Source organism: Crassostrea angulata, chromosome 10 (genome assembly GCF_025612915.1).
Source record: "Crassostrea angulata isolate pt1a10 chromosome 10, ASM2561291v2, whole genome shotgun sequence".
Classification (NCBI taxonomy): domain Eukaryota; kingdom Metazoa; phylum Mollusca; class Bivalvia; order Ostreida; family Ostreidae; genus Magallana; species Magallana angulata.
The window spans coordinates 30,897,983-30,915,496 of NC_069120.1; the positions used below are offsets into that span (position 1 = coordinate 30,897,983).

At 32.4% G+C, this 17,514-nt stretch overlaps 1 protein-coding gene across 3 annotated transcripts in view; it reads left to right on the forward strand.

The window, feature by feature from the left end:
* The window catches only part of LOC128167421 (myosin heavy chain, non-muscle-like), a 57,811-nt gene extending 45,842 nt beyond the window's left edge, over positions 1-11,969 (forward strand). For all 3 annotated transcript variants that reach the window (XM_052833134.1, XM_052833135.1, XM_052833136.1), the window contains 3 exons: positions 3,953-4,061; positions 8,333-8,502; positions 10,967-11,969. In XM_052833134.1, the coding sequence (XP_052689094.1) occupies positions 3,953-4,061; positions 8,333-8,502; positions 10,967-11,075 (388 nt within the window). In that variant the 3' untranslated portion in view covers positions 11,076-11,969. The remainder of the gene's footprint in view (positions 1-3,952; positions 4,062-8,332; positions 8,503-10,966) is intronic.
* Positions 11,970-17,514: the final 5,545 nt, after the last annotated feature.

Here is a 17,514-nt window from a genome sequence, read left to right on the forward strand (position 1 = left end):
AGTATCTATCATTTCTGAAACTGAGACGTCTGCTGGTGGTTCATGATCATCTGGCCACAATTGGGGGTCAAATTTTTACAAAGGAATATATTGGGAAAATTAAAAAAAAATCTTTTTCTTTTCAAAAATCAATTAAGCAGAAAAGATGTTATTTGAGTGGAAATATCCTCAGGTTGTTTAATATATGTCGAGAAAAATCTTTAAAAACCAAATAAATAAGGATAAGACTTTAATGGGGGGTGGGGTCGAATTTTTCACATCGAAAATAAATTTAATTAATCTCCAAAATATACATGTATAACACCGCTGTATAGTATTACTTATATGTAAGCATATTGACATTTTTTGATTCTCAGTTGTTTAAGATCTTTTTGAGAATGGCAATGATCAGTATGTGATATAACTATAAAATCATCTAGTTATAAAAGGGGCTTAACATAAGAACATCTGCAGAAAAGTTTGATATTTTAATACAGGATCTGTTTTACTCATTCATTGTTCCAAAATTTTGTATATGACTTCATGAAGCTGATCTTATTATGGCTAATGTTGCTCATGTGAGCCATGTGGCCCATGGGCTATTGTTCTAAATCATATAATTATGCACATCCTAACAATAAGTAAACATTAAAAAAATAATGTTTAATCAAGACATAAGATATAAAACACATTGGTATTCCAAGAAAGTGAGAATATTGACTTGTCTTGCACTAGAATGTTCATTTTTTCTGCATTTGTGTAACATCAAAGATTTCTAAACTTAAGTAGATTATAGATTTAAAATGAACAAGCTGATATGAGAACATAAGTTACAATTTTTTCTCTCAGGTAAATGTGCATAATGGTTTATATAAAAAAAACCAAGATGCTTCCATGAGACAAAAATGTAATTTCACCGAAACTGGTCTTTGAATCAGATATTTTCTTTAGTTACCTAATTTCCCAGCAAAGGACTATATATGGTTTGAGCCTAAAACAGTCCCCTAAAATGAACATCACCAATTTACTGTAATTCTCTGTTTTCTTTGTACAGATATACATTTAGAGAATGTTCATAATTTTCATTTTGAATAAAGTGCCCACATTTTGAAAATATGACATCATAAAGTTTACCTTTTTCCGCCATTTTTGCATTTGTAGTGTAAAACGGCTGGTTTTCAAGCAGTTTTTCTTTAAGAAAACCTAGAGCGATCGCTTAAGGTCAAACGACACGTTCCTCAATTTTATATAACTTTTTCCAGGAATTTGTTGATGGTTTACTACTATTTTGACAAGCTTTCTTGCAAAAAATTAGGGTACCTTACCAGGCATTTCTGCAAAATACTAGAGTATGCAAATTCCTATATAATCTTCTTGGAAATACACTTGAATTGCTGATATAAAAATAAATACATGTACAGCACAGCAAAATTCACTATATAGGAACTCTATCTCGGCCAGACAGGGGATTTGAACTCACGACCTCAAGAACATATACATTGTACGCTTCTGGCAGTGGGCGGCCACGGTTCTAACCACTTGGCCATCTAGACACATAACCACATCTAATTAAATTTTAATCTTTTTTAAAATAATTATAAAATTAATTTTATTCATTGGAACTCCCTATTACGAGGAGATACAAAAAAGATTCTCGAGGAACGTGTCGTCTGACCTTAAACAAACAAAATACTTTCACCAAAGATGTGTCTTTTCAGTACTTATAAGTGGCAAAAATTTTGTTCTTGTTCAAAGCGTCGCTCTATATTTCCCATTCCAAAAAAAATAAGAAAAATGTCAAATAATGACTAATGTTTATTGAATTATAAAAATAGCATCACTTCTGACGTCATATATTGCCAGTGGGTGCAAATAAATCAAATGAATAGGTAAAAAATATAGTTTATATCAACTCTTCTAAAAAATAACACAACAGTATAATGTACCTGAAACACTTTAAAAAATGGCGAATAATGGGGGCCAAATTTGACTAATATCATATATAGTTCTTTAATAATTGCTGGAGAATAGATGTTTGAACATATCTAAACAGCTCGTTCATGTGAATGTTTATTTTCCTAACGTGTCATTACATCTCTTTGTTATGAAAAGAAAGCAATGCTTGTCAAAAAAATGAAATGATTGGGGAATAGTTTAAGACCTGAAAGAGTACAGTGTGTTTTATTGGACTAAGGCGAACGTTTTTTTATTCGTTGGATTACGGATCTGCCGACCGAACTTTTTTGACTTTAAGAAAAAAAATAAAATGCACTTTTCCAAATTTTTTTTTACTGACCAACATAAATTAAAAGAAATACAAAAAAAAAAAAAAAATGACTGGTGAAAAATATCAATAAAAACCACATAAATTGGTTTCATTCACAAAAAAATACCTTAACTCTTATAGTAGTTTCCTATCATATCGCGGGTTCTATGGTATCGCGGTATTTCTGTTTACGTAATAGTAGCACGCGCTAAAATTGACATTTGAGGTCGCGATATTTTTAGACATTGTTAACAGAGACACGCTGAACATCACTGAGATATATAATAGAGGAAACTCACAATAACATTATTTCTGGAAATATTTCAGTATTGATAGATTTTTCCACAAAATGATTTAACTACCGCGATATCATAGAACCGACTCATACACTTTCAGTTTTAAAATTGATCGGGTTTGGAATACGGACTTCTCTATCACACACCTGCCATGTTGTCTAACGGTGATTTGTGTTTTATCATTTAAATGGCATACTTTCACATATCTGTCATTTGCAAAAATGACATTAAACTGTCGTTTAAGACCTTGAAACAGTGTTGTCCCACACATACTGTGGGGCAAGCGGTGTCAGAAGTTCTTGAAAGTGAAAGAACCCACGTATCATGTTTGCCAGTTTTTTTTTTTCGTTTTTTTTTTTTCGACCTACCAACCCAATTTTTTTAATAAAAAACCCGTAATCCAATTGAAAAAAAAAAATTCGCCTAACTGTGGAGTGTTGATGTTGGTCCAACTGTGTTGAATTTGGGCACATTGATATCGATTTTGTGAACAGATTGGATCAAACTGTCCTGCTCGAACTTCTGCATGTTATAAAGTTGTTGTCTAGGAACTCCAAGACTCGGTTAACATTGGAATACCTTGTACCCTTTTTGTTTTTTGTTTTTACACACTAAAATACAACTTCAGATTGTTGAACTTTTGTTTCAGTTTTTATTCAGCTTTTACTTGAGCCAGTGTAACAAACAGCTTTCCCCTGAATTCACCATATAGATTTTATGAACATTTACATTACAATTTACAATATCCTGTCATCGTAGACGTTTGGCTGTGTATTCTTTTTAGCGCTTTTGGCGGAATGCGGCTTCTGCTAAATCAAGTTCATTGCTAAATGCCATGCATATATGTAAAGGAATTGTCACATTCAGAAATAGACTAATTAAAATCCACGCCAAATTGTTAAAAAACTAATTTCCGCCAAATATTGTACATGCCAAATACAAGATGAGTTAAAGAATGTTGGGTAGTATGAAATTAGTAGAAATTCGAGGTTCATCGGGCTAACAACAACTTCATGATTAAAACTTCAATATTTAACTCTAATGGTTAAACTTGTATTCTTACTCTATTGTGCCCCAAAATGAAATATTAATGCATGTATTCCCAACAACTTGAAAACAAGCTTGCCAATTACTTTCCAGTACTTTCAGTACTTTTATTATATGAAGCTCTCTTTTTCTTTCATTATTTTGTCATATATTTAGTAAGCATTATGCTTCCGTAAGATGATGTTGCTTTAGTGGGCAATTTGACCCTGTTGGCCTCTTGCTTTTTTGGTTTTTGGTATTTTCCCCCTTTGTCAAAGAGAATAGAAACATTGTCGTAGGTTTTAAAGTCATCTGCTTAATACAATGTTACATGGTTTCTAAATTTATTATTTTACTGATTTTTTGTTCTGGTTCACCTTATCAGGGAGAGGACTCAGCTGCAAAGGTTGTTGAGGCGACAAGAAAAGAAACTAAAGGACCTAGCCATTCAAGCAGAGGATGAACGTCGGCATGCTGACCAATACAAAGAACAGGTAACATATTTTTCGGACGGTAAGACAATGTTTTTTTTTCTCAGAGGCACTTGCCTCTGCCTGCCTGCTGGATAGACTTGTCTAAGGATTTGTGAAAAAAATGGAGGGTCACTGGGTGCTTTGAAATAGCGGTGGGTACGTTACCCATTTTAATTTCAAGAGTACATTCATTGATAGCAGAAGTTTTTTTCCTTTTTATTTTGTGTATGAAAGTTGAAACTATATGAAACTATCGTAGATTAGTAGAAAAAACATTTTACATTTTTAACTTCTTGAAAAGTACAAGGCCAATTGTTACCATTGTTGGTGTGAAGCACTTCTATGGTAAGGGAATCTAAATTGTGAAATTCATGGCTCTACCACTCCCAGGATGTCATAGGTGGGGCCAAATATGTTTTTTTAAAAAGCAAAATGTTCAAAAAAAAAAATTTCTACTCCCATTAGTGTTAAATCTAAAGCAAACTAGCATGGCACGGCGCCATGCCCTATTTTATCAACGCCATGGCCTTTTTCCAAATGCCATGCCCTTTTAATGATAAATAAAAGTGATGCCCTTTTTATTAATAGTAAATTTAAATCAAACACCATTGCCTTAGCCTCTGTTTTGATTACAAAGTCAACCAAAACTCGCTGGACTTCACGCACGAGTCACCTGAGACGATACAGGTAAACTGGAGAGGCCCAAGCTGAGGGCTATACTCGGCTGTCCTATAAACAAAGGTGATTTGACACCTATACTGGCACAATAATTTGATAAATAGCAACTGAATAATCTGTTTGAAATTTGTAATTGTACAAGCTTATCATTGAGACATCATAAGGTTATCTATAAATAGAATTAACACAAAAGAATATATTTTATGGAGATAATTTGAACACTGAGGCACTTAAAACCATGTTAAGACTAATGAAACATTTTAACAAAAATTTAGATGTGAAGTTTTTTTTATTCTTTTTTGAGCTTTTAAACAATAATCAGATTAACCAGAATTTTCTCTGTTTCCAAAAAAACCACGTAACTCTTCTTGAAGAATGCATAAACTTAATTCATAATAAAAGATTATTATGCAGATTTTTAATGCAAATTGGTTTTTAAACAGCAACAATTTTAAACAACAATTTCAATATCGAAAAGACTATATTCGGTAATGTCAAATATCTGCCCCCAATTTTAACCAATTTTTAAATACTATCGTATAAAAATCAAATCTTTTTAAGTCATAGTACAGAGGATGCCTATCATTTTAATCTTGATTTTAGTCACCATTGCTCATTCGCTGTTTATCTTTGACGTCACATAAATGACCCAATTTCCGCAAATTTGCAAACCAATGAAAATATTGTCATTTTTTCTTTTTATTTTGCATTCGGAATAATAGAGCGCAGGTCTGCTCAAGTACGAATTGTCCATATGTTTTTATTCATATAATTATACACATCTGGTACAAAATGGTACTTGAGCAAGCCTGTGCTGGATGTTTCCCAATTGAATAACTGTCAGAAAACACCCATTTTTCTGCTACAAACCTCATTTTTACGAAGTTAGACAATCTTTATAACGTCATTTCTACATTATGACGTCGCTGTAGTGAAAACCTTTTGCACACTTATTTTCAATTTGATTTCAACTATCTTCCACCTCATTTTTAAAGCTCTATATAAAACTTTAATTTGGGGGGCAAAAAATGCATAATACCGCACATAGTCCTTTCTGTGGTAAAAAGGGTTCAATAATTTTGCCATCAGTTGTCTACATGAGAAGTGGACAGGCATAGCCTACATCCATGTTATGCCTGTCCACTTCTCAAAAGAGAATATTTTCTACATTATACATGTCCTTTTATTCAATACTGGATACAGATGTGTGTATAAGCTCTAATATTACATAAACTGATAAAGCCTAAATGAAATAAAGAATTTTTAATGCATTTTGAGGAAGTCAGTAAGATTCCAGTTCCCTGAGAGCAAGTCTATTTTCCGATGCGAAGCCGAGGGAAATAGGCTTGCTTGAGGGGAACGAGACAGTAGCTAGGATGTGTCCTTTACAGAAAAACATTCAAAAAATCCAGGGTTGGCCGGGAAATACCAGTGCCGGGAATTACCGGTGGTAAATACCGGTATTTCCCGTCCTGGTAAATACTACTGATTTTCACTAAACTGGGAAATACTGGGAAATACAAATTTATAATCTTTTTTTCTTTACTTTGCTCAATGTAAAATGTATGTTTAGGATATAAGATATTAACAATAAGCATCAAAACACCATTTAGCATACTTCGCCATTTCACTGTCAGTTTATGAATGTTAAATTCACCAGATCACCTATTCAAAAAGACTTCTACAGCTGCTAGAGTACAAATTTTAGCCTAGCTTTTTGTACCCCAAGTTTAGTGTTTTACATATTTTTAATTCAAAGCACAAAATAAACTGTCACAATTACTATAGGTGTTACAAATAACAATTAAATAATCACACATGTTGTTTTAATAATTGACTCTTGACAGTTTTGTGCTCCTGTTTTGGGGAGATATATACTATGACTATGAGTGGGGCTAATTGGCTTCTCAAGTGTGTTGCATACTGAGAAAGTGACACAGGTCACACCTTATATTCATAACTTTCTTGGCCCATTTTCACATAGTACACTAAATAATCAGAAAATGGAACTTTTGATATCATGTTTATGATAACTGTATAGATGCACCTATACCTGACCTAAGTCTTATTAAAAACAAATAACAATTGTGTATGAATGAACCATGTTTGGAATATTCATCAGAAGATAACCAATGAATTACTGGCCAGTCAAAAATTGTTAAAATTAAAGACTATTATAAAATTTTATAGCTGACAAGGTGTACTCTTGTCTACATCCCAACAGATTTGATTAAGACTAAGTATGAAGTACTTTAATATGTAGTTTAACTTTATTTCCCAGTATTTCCCGGGAAATACCAGTAATTCCTGGGAATTCCCAGTATTTCCCACTGTCCTGGGAAATATGAGTATTTCCCGCTTTTTTGCCAACCCTGAAAAAATCAGCAACAATATGAAATATTTTGAAATTCTAATATTTTGAAGTTATTATCTTTCTAATTGCCATAAGCCTTTTACTATTTACTATTGCCAATGAATAAGTCTTATCAATATGCAGTGAATTCCCCCATTCATCATTGGTAGTAATTTTCACATAGTAATCAGTGAGAGGAAAACGGCTTATCCCTCAAATTGTTTAGTCTAATTATTTTTTCTGAATTTTGTCTGAAAATGAGCAATTTGACCTTTGCCCAGCATCTGCAAATGCCCCAAAAATATGTTTTTTTTTTATAGCAAAGTAGCTCCGATTATTCAAATAAGAATCAAGACTAGAGCAAAGCTCGTTGCAAAGCAACGAGTGGGTCTTCCGTTAATATCGGAAGTAAAGCCGGAAGTTCCTGTAAGAAGCAGAGCTCTTAAACCAACCAACAACAAGATTGACTTAAATTAAAAAAAGAAAAAATCGAATTATTCCTGGTACGACTTAACAAAATCCGAATGATTTTAAGTACGAATTAACAAAAACCTTTCTGATTTCAAGAACGACTTGACAAAAAAAATCTGAATGTGTTCAAGCACGACTTAACAATTATTTTTGGAACGAATTCATTTTACTTTGAACATTACGCTATTTTTAAAACCAAGGACGCGGAATCAAAATTTCCGGAAAAATCAATTTTTAAACCCCCATATCTCTGTAATGCATCGTCTGATTCTCAAACGGATTTCAGATTTGAATTCACAGTGGCAAGTTCTATAAGACTTTAGTATTGTCTTATTTTGTTAAAAAAAATGAAAATTTCCAAAAATTGGAACTGCTTCCGGTTTGGAGCAAAATTGATGAAAAAATTTTTAAACCCCCCAGTACATTATAGAATTGATACATCTATCATCAGTAAAAATTTCAAAGCGATATCTTTAAAGTTTACGGAGATTTCTTCCGGACAAAATCACTTTTTTTAAATTTAAAAATGGCCGCCAAATTTGAACGGAAGTGACGTAAATGCTGAAACTTTAAAATCTTAGAGGCACAGTAACTTTACAAAAGCTCTGAAAATTTCATTGAAATCGGATGAAAACTTTTTGAGATATAAAGCCGAGAAGGAGTCAGAAAAAAAATAAAAAATAAAATAATAATAAAAAGAAACCGAAGAAAAACAAGAGGGTCTTCCGTTGGAAACGGAAGACCCTAAATATACCTGAGCTTTTGAATATTCTGTAATGTCCTTAAATAGGTTGAGAAGATGAACAATCGTGTAAAGGCTCTGAAGAGGCAGATAGATGAAGCTGAGGAGGAAATCACGCGTGTAAATGCTCAGAAAAGGAAATTGCAGAGAGACCTTGATGAACAAATGGAGCAGAACGAGTCAGCTTCTCGGGAGATCTCATCACTGAAGAAATACAGGTAACACAAAGTTGAGACTGTATGTAGATAAAATTATTGTAGAGAGGGCATGGGTATGTAATCTAATTGTGTGTAATTATTACACAGGTTTAAACTCGAGTACTGTATACTGAGAAATATTCATCCCCGTTACATCTCAAAATAGCTCTCTTTATTCACAAATTTATCTGAGTGAATTCAAGACGGGGCGAATCCTTATGCAAGTGAAAAAGGTCAAAAATAACATGGGCAAAATCAACCCTGTATACAGTAGTTAGTTTTAAACTTGTTACAGTGTTATTAGATCCATCTTAACAAGTAATAACTGTTGCACATAGCATTTTCCTAATATAGAGGGTAGGTCTGGCACAAGGTTTTATAGGGGAAAAACAAGTAGAAACAAACGTCATATGTTATTATCATGACCATAAATTTTTTGTGTAGAAACAAAGTTCCTAAATCCTGAGTGTCCATTGTGTGAAGGCCTTGGTAAGATGTTACTATCATTCTAGATGTGGCACAGCCTAATGACAGGGAAGGGCGTGAATTAATACACAATTCACTTGTAATTATAGTTTGGAACATAATATATTCTGGACCGTCTAACAAAATTAATTTTTTCGAACAAAATTGAACTATTCAACATCTCATGACGTACTTAATAGTTTTTGACATAAAATGTTAATATCAGATAGTACCTTTGGAATACCAAAAAAAACCATGAAAAAATGTCTTTATTATAGCACAGATTTTATTTGACAGTTATTTAAAAAGTCCTTTTTATCTTGTAAATCTATATGAATATTTTGAAAAAAAAATACAAGACTTGGATTACCTTTGGATATTAGGAGTTGGAAGATAGTATGTATTGTCATAGCTTCCTTCCAACAAGAATTGGGATTCCTCATTCAAGCTTAGATTAATTTATGATATGATGACATTGATTGAAGTGATGGTAGGTTTGGTAGTTTTGTAAGTGGTATATGATTTTGTAGTAGTTTCCATGCTCATCAAACCGCTGATTCTGACTGGTAAGTAGGCCATAGCTCGCATAACTCTGTCATATCTGTACAGGTCAATCCTAAGGTCCTCATACAACTATGCAGAATATCTATTGTATTTTTCAAGACACCTATCAAGATAATTTTTTGTTACTAAATTTCTGGCCTCTAATTGATTTACCTAAGTTTCTAATAGCTTACTGCATGAACTCCAGTATGCCATCAATTTTCATATGGAGATAAAATCTCAACTATGCATAGCTTTCAAAAGCTCACCTGACCTGAAAGCTCAAGTGAGTGTTTCTGATCTTTTGTCCAGCATTCTTTTGTAAACATTTTACATTTTCAACTTCAAAACAAAATCCTTCTGAAGAAAATAGAGCCTACAACTTTAAAATGAGTAAGAAATTAAGCTATTCTACAACTGTTTCACATTAAGGCATATACCATAACCTCTGAGGGTCACAAGTACAAGGACATAAATATATATAGTAGAAAAAACTCTTCTGAAATAAGGACGAAATGAAATGGAATTAACAGAGACAAGCGACCTTCTGAAGGTAGAATGCAGAACTTTCAAGTTAAGTCATACTGAACTACCAAAGAGAGACATCAGTGGGTCGACGTCCTTTTTTTTAATATAAAGAATATACTAGCATTTATGAAGGAAAAAATGTAAAGAAAATATCTAAATGATTTGATTTGTGAAATTTATGAAGAAGCAAGGAATTGTTAAAGATTTAAAATTTATTCATACCATAAATCATGCAGGTCATAAATGGAATTCACTAGGAGAAAAAAGGGAAGGGGTTGTGTTCCAGTTTTAGATAGAGAAGATATCTTGAGTAAATTCATGGAATTGTTATTAACATGTAAATAACTTGTATTATTATATTTAAATACTATACTGTGACCTCTGAGAATAACGTTTGTATGAAATTAAATCTGTACACTAATAATAAGAATTTTGTAAAATTAAACTAAAAGCAAGCTAGTATGAAGAAGCATGAAAAGAATTTACTTGAATGAATGTTAAGTTAGACATGCAATTGTATCACATTTATTTTTCTATCAGATGACATTGTAAAATTTGTTGCTCAGGTGTGACCTTTTGGTTTTTTTTTTACATTCCTAAAGAAGGGCTTGAACACATTGATCTAGTAACATTTCTGCTGTATAAGTTGAGTCTGAATAGTTTTGCATGCAGCTTTCTTCACCAAAATTCATTGACCTGGAACCTTGAAGCATCAGTGCCTAATGTCAGTGTATAATCTTTCTGAATAATACCCCTGGAATGATTTATACATTCAAATATAATGATTATAATTGTGGACAAATAGAAAGGCAATGAAGAATACAGATCATTTTTTTTTTTGCATCTCTTATTAAAGGACTTTCTTGGAAGTCTCAGCTTAATATGCTGTGAAGGGATTTAGTCTGTGAAATGTGAAATACTACTGATACAAATCTTTGGTGTTTTCTAGACCCAGTGCAACTGCCAGACCAGCTCGTTCCCTGCTATCCTCCATCAAGACTGAGCTTGCTGATGATGATATAAGTGCTGATGAGACACCAGAGAACTCGGAGGCTTAGTGTTCTGTGTACATATATAGGCTGGTCAGCGACCAATGCATCTCTCGAGTCTTCCTGTCTGTATTGAATAATATCTTTATCTGTTACAATATTAAGATGGTGTATAAACATCCAACATTTAGAGACTGTATCTAATCTCTTATTGTTATTATATTTTGTTGCCCAGATATGTTTCATACCTGGTAATATGGGAACAGTTTTTTTTCTAATTTTTATTATTAAAGTAGTTTTTTAAAGCATCAGTTGTCATTGCATGGGTTAATTTTGTCATTTTCACCTGTCAACTATCACTGTTTTTTTGGTTTTTTTGTTCTGTGCTATAATAATGTGCTTCTTGTGTAATCTCAAGTGCTAGGAGCCAGTAAGTCCATTCAGTGATTCCATTTTTTGTTTTAATTGCAAAATGAAAATGCAAGGACCAAATGTTTTTTTGTGGAAGTGGTTATGATCAGTTTTTGGTTATGTGTTATGAACAAAGTTTTCATTATCATTCTCAGTTTAATGATATCAGATTTCACTAGGATTTGACCTAAATGAATGACAGATTCTTTGTTGCTTCTTTTATAACATGTGATATTTAAGACATGGATGACTTTCATCCATATAAGTTTCCTTTGTACTGTATTTAATATGTATTTACACTTCTGTGATTGGACATTGCCTTGTAACTAATTTTTTTTTGTTAATTGCAACAGAACTTTTTGTAGTTCTAACATAAGTTAAAAAATGGATTAAGATATTGACTATTCATTGTTTTCTAAAAGCTCCATTTAAATTGACAGTAGATGTGTAGAATGTTTTTATGCTTATAGCTAGCTATCAAATAACATTATTATTGAATTTATGGTGAAAGCTTTGCTATATGGAAGCATTAAATAAAATATTACAAACATTTGTTTCAGATAGTCAATCCTGATTGTATGATAGTATGTATGCTTCATGTTTTTGTTTTTATCAGTTGGGAGAAGTGTGTATGAGTATGTATGTAAGAAATATTGTGGAAAGTTGTAGTGAATCATCAAAGAAAGCATTGTATTGTTTATATTAACATCTTTCTTTTAGCCAATTGATAAATTGATTATGAAAAGTAAGTAAAATTCACTAAATTACTGTTAATGTACGTAAGTACGTTAACTAAAAGAAACAGCTAAATCGTCTCCTGTGAGACTTTAAGTCTGACGTCGTCGTGATTATTTCGTGCAGTCCGTGTTTTTTCCTGAGTAGTTGTAGGTCTCGACCAATCGATAAACTGGGCGTGTCAAGTTTGGTCCTGTCACTTTCTTGTCAGTTTCAGCTGCTGTAGATTTCGACCAATTAATAAACAGGGCATGTAGATTTCAATCTGGCTGTTTCTATAGAGCTATGAATTAACTATAAGTTTCCGTAAAAAATAGAGGGAAGAATACTTTGTAGATGTAAATATAGTTATATGATCTAAGGTCTCCCTTATTTTGACAGGGCTATTGTCACAATTTCATAATGACGTGGCAGTTTTTCCCCGAACGGCTACTCGCCAAAACAAACACCCAATTTATTTAGGCAATTATGGGGTCCTCTAAAGGGGTACAGGTAGAAGTTACCTGTGTCCACCTGGATTCCCCATATCAATTAAATTAGCAATTTAGCATAAATATATAAGAAATAAATGCATGTTTCTATAAATCTAGTAATACGTAAAGGATACCAATTAATTTTTCTTTTTAATTATCCATGTATATTTGACAATTTCTGTAACTTTGATTAACATATCAGAATCATCGCCTGAAATCAACCCCATCACCCCAGCCCGAACCATTGCATGTTATAATATGTTTTCTCTCTCTCTCTCTCTCTCTCTCTCTCTCTCTCTCTCTCTCTCTCTCCTGGTGTTTCCATGCATTCTCATAATGTGTCTCTCTCCAGAACTAAATTTTAAGTGTAACTTTTAATTATCTCAGAGATTGCAAGAAAAACAAAAAAAAGGTTTTGTAAACTATTTATTGGCGATAATGGCCACAGCTGATATTTAGATATATGCATATTTTTCAATTTAGAAGTCAAATACAATGTTTGTTCAAACTTTAAATCAATCTACAATGTGACCTTGACCCTGGGAGGTGCAGCAGTCAGGGCCAAAGTTTCAAACAACAACAACTGTAAGTTGAACAAATAACAGCAATGTGACCTTGTTCCTGTGAGGTGCAAGACTCAAGGTCAAAGTTAAACTCATGTACAATTTCAGCATGTATGACCTTGGCCCAGGGAGGTGCAGCGGTCAAGGCCAAATTTTTCAACAAGAACCACTGGGCATTTAACATGTTAAAGGGAAGAGCCGCTCGATATGCTTCTAGGTTTTCAGCTGTGCCAGGTGGTATGATTATAAATGGTGGATAGTCTGCAATATAAATCAATGAATAATCGCATAGTCATATTGAATAAAAAACAGTATAGGGAGAGTGGGTTTGGGATTTGAAAAAATAATGTTTTAAAAATTTCTGAACACAATGCACAAACCTACTTCTTGCAGTTGATTTATGGATAAAGGGCGATTGAAATGCATGATTTATATACACGAAAGGGTAGTAATTAGTTACTGTAGGGGAGGCAATCAATTTGTTAATAAGGAAAAGGAAAATCTAAAGTTGCATTCCTTCGGTAACAGCATCGTATTCCTATATACATATGGCATAGATGCATAATTATTTTGAGCACCGAAAACCAACTTTACATTATATGTACGGCTTATTTGAAACTGCTAACGGAATTCTGATCCGTTTTCTTATACATGTACATATCCGTCTAAAATTGTCCGAAATTATCATTTTGTCCGGAAATATTTTTCAATACCCTTCTCTGTGAGAGTTTTTTGTTTTGTTGGTTAATAAAATAATAGGTAAAAATTTGTCCTAATATGGCATCTGTACAGAAAAAAAAACATTACTGTCTAGCTAGTCAATTTTTCTTTAAAAAATTTGTACATGTAAATTGAATTGACTAATAACTGTGCCTGGAATCACCCAGATATCCCCTAAATATCAGTTTTCAGTTTATTATTGTCATTGCAAATGAAATTCAGAAAAAGGTTAAGATAAACAAGAACAACAAATCCATAAATAGATCTTGTAAATTAATGTCAAAAAATATCTTTTAAAGGGAATATAATGCATTCATATATATGACATTAAGATTCGAAACAAAGGCGATTTTTTTTTATTTTGATATTTTTCATCATGATAATAAAGGATAGATTAAATTTCGTTATGAACAAAATCAAAAATGATATCCCTGATTTTCGATCGAGTTTTTCAATTAAATAATTTTATAATCTTTCTTATAAAAATTTGTTTGCATGTTAGCTTGCTAGGAAATTTTGGAGTAAGCATCTACCTTTTTTGTATATGTATGTAAAATATAATGTTAGATTAATAAGTCAATAAGTAAATTAAATACATATAATGTACTTAACTGGATAGGAATATCTTAGTTTAAGAAATCGTGTCTATTCCTCTTAAATAAAATAAATCCAACACATGATACTCTTGAACAATCCAGGTAAATATAACAATATTTAATAGGGCCCCATAATTGTCTAATTGCCTAATTGTCGAGTAGCCGTTCGGGGAACACACCGACGGGGCTGCTCTCTTGATGGGCAAGAATAAAGTTAATTTAACATGGTCATGATGACAGAAACAACAGTCTCCATACCATTAAGCTTACCAATGGCAGTGGTAAAACGTGCATATCGATAGGATTTTCTTGCCAAAAAACTTCGTAACATGTTTACTGGTATCCTAGCAGATAGCCTTTATTTTACTTTATTGCGATCTCCTTTTTGATGGTCAAGATTATAAATTGACTAATCTTGATTTTGATTGCATTAAATATATAGATACTTATCTAAACACATTTAATACATATACATATATGATTATGTCAGGACCATGGATTTGTTGGCATTTTAACAAGTCTTCTCATAATAAAACTGACTTAAACAACCAATTGACCAGAAAAGCTGAAACTTGTATGGAAGGATTCCAAGGTAGTGTTGATTCTGGTTTGTTCAAATCACAATCCCTTGGGGTAGGATGAGGCCTGAAGCTTGGGGGATTAATTTCCGTCTGAAACAAAAGCGAAGTGTGCGACAAGATACATTACGTTTTGACACTTTAAAACTGTACATGTACAATAACCGTTGGTGCAACTTGCTCTCGATTTAGTAGCCTGATAAATCAAACAAATATATACAGGAGTAGGCATACTTGGTCATACATGCATTGCAGGCTGGACAAGTTCCTACAAAAAAGATAGGGGGTGAGATTTGCACACAAAACGACATTGAAAATAGAGCTAACATGGTCTTCGTTCTGAAAATAAAAGAAAAATTTCAATAAGTGACCTTTCTAATGCAATCATGTATATAGCCATATATATTTAAGACATCCAATGAAAGTTAGTGGTAACACGGAGATCTTTTGATTTTGTGGTCGCTGGATGGATTCAACCAGGTGGTAACTATTTTTGCAATCAATTGACAGTGTAAATTACACTATACTTTGTCCCAAGATATTTTGGATTCACGTTTGGCTTAATTGTTTGATATTTATAAATACCTCAGGATCCAAACGATGTTCATTCAAAAGTATGAAAAATTTCCAAGATTTCTCAGTCAAAACGCCCCTGTTAGCTTATCAGGTTTCAATACAATGCTAAAAAATGTGATGTCTACGGAGATTTTGCATTGCAGCAAGCCCGGATGATAACGTTGAAATATTGCGCGATGTATTCCGAGTGTATTCCGAATGGAGAAAAGATGTAAACATTCCCCATTATAAATCTCCGTAAGGAATCTGTTTTCGTTTCTGTGAATTTTTCCGAGTGAAAGATGATAATGTGTCAATGAAATTATCTTGGAAAATATCCCTTTCAACTATTTCAATTGCACTTCTTTCACAGGTAAGTGTATTTTTATTAAAAATCGTCCAAACGTGAATCCAAAATATCTTGGGACAGAGTATACACTTTGATTCGTGCATGCACGGGTTGACATTGCATATGATATCGGACATATACGAAATAGATACATTGACACAACGTATTATTGACATTTACATAACCAAGCTTTAAGGTGTAATATCCCTCTGCTATTAATTTTGCCATATATTTTCTAAAAAAAATTCATGTTGATTTTCATCAAAGTCAATATCAATCGATTCATATGAAACAAAGTTGAAGTGATGAAGCGCTGCTAGATTTTTCAAAAATTGATAATGTGTCTAATCATGATATGAAGAAAACTAGACATAGTGATTAGAAAAAACAAACTTTTACCATCGCAGCATATAATTAAAAATATAAAATGTATAAGAAAATAATATACATATAATTATAGTTATATATATTTTCTATTCATGTTACAAAACATACTGAAGCGCTGCATTTTAGTTCAAAATAGCACCTTGTATAGTTTTGCAACAAAAATTGCTTCAATCAGCAAGAGTTGTCTTTCTTTATCATAGACTATTGAAGGTTTTACACACATTTGACATGCATGATAAATTGCCACAGTTTCTAAATTTTAAGAAAAGGTTTACTGTTTTTGAATTTGGATAAGATAATAGTAAATGGATCCATATATTTAAGAAATCCCAAAAATGTAAACCAAGTTAGAGCATTTTGTTATAACACGAAAAGGGGATCACGTGAATAATCTTCCAGTAATCGGTATGATATCATTATAGGGATATAATTTAATTCTGGTTGTAACGCGTTTTCTGATTGGCTAAAAAAAATTGTTTTATATTGTATAAAGAATGTTGCCTACGTCATAGTAAGACTAACGTCAAAAACGTATCAATACGCCTGACGTTACGTGTGAATTTTGTACAATTTTATGTCATTTTAAAGGTCAAATGACCGTTTTTATCTATAATGAAGAGTAAACAATTAAATTATAAGCAATGAATTCAATATTTATTTAGTTTTATACGATATAAAATGGTTTGGAACAGTTTACGCTTTTTTATAAACCGCTTCGCGGTTTATAAAGCGCTTCGCGGTTAATAAAGCGTAAACTGCCCCAAACCATTTTATATCGTATAAAACAAAGAAATATTGAATTCATTCCTTAAACATATTGTATTGAATCAACTGTGATATTGGTTTTTTTTTCAATTTTGTTTTCCCATATTTGCTCTCTCAGAATAGAAAAGTCTTATTCAATTTTAGAAAGAACTATACATGATATACGTCAAATTTGGCCCCCATAATTCGCTAATTTTAAAGTGATTCAGGTACATTAATTTGTTGTGTTATTTTATATAAAATGTTTTTCACCTATTTATTTGATTTATATGCACTCACTGGCAGTTTATGACGCCAGAAGTGACGCTATTTTTATAACTTAAAATTGACATTTTTCTTATCTTTTTTCGAATAAAAAATATAGAGCGACTCTTTG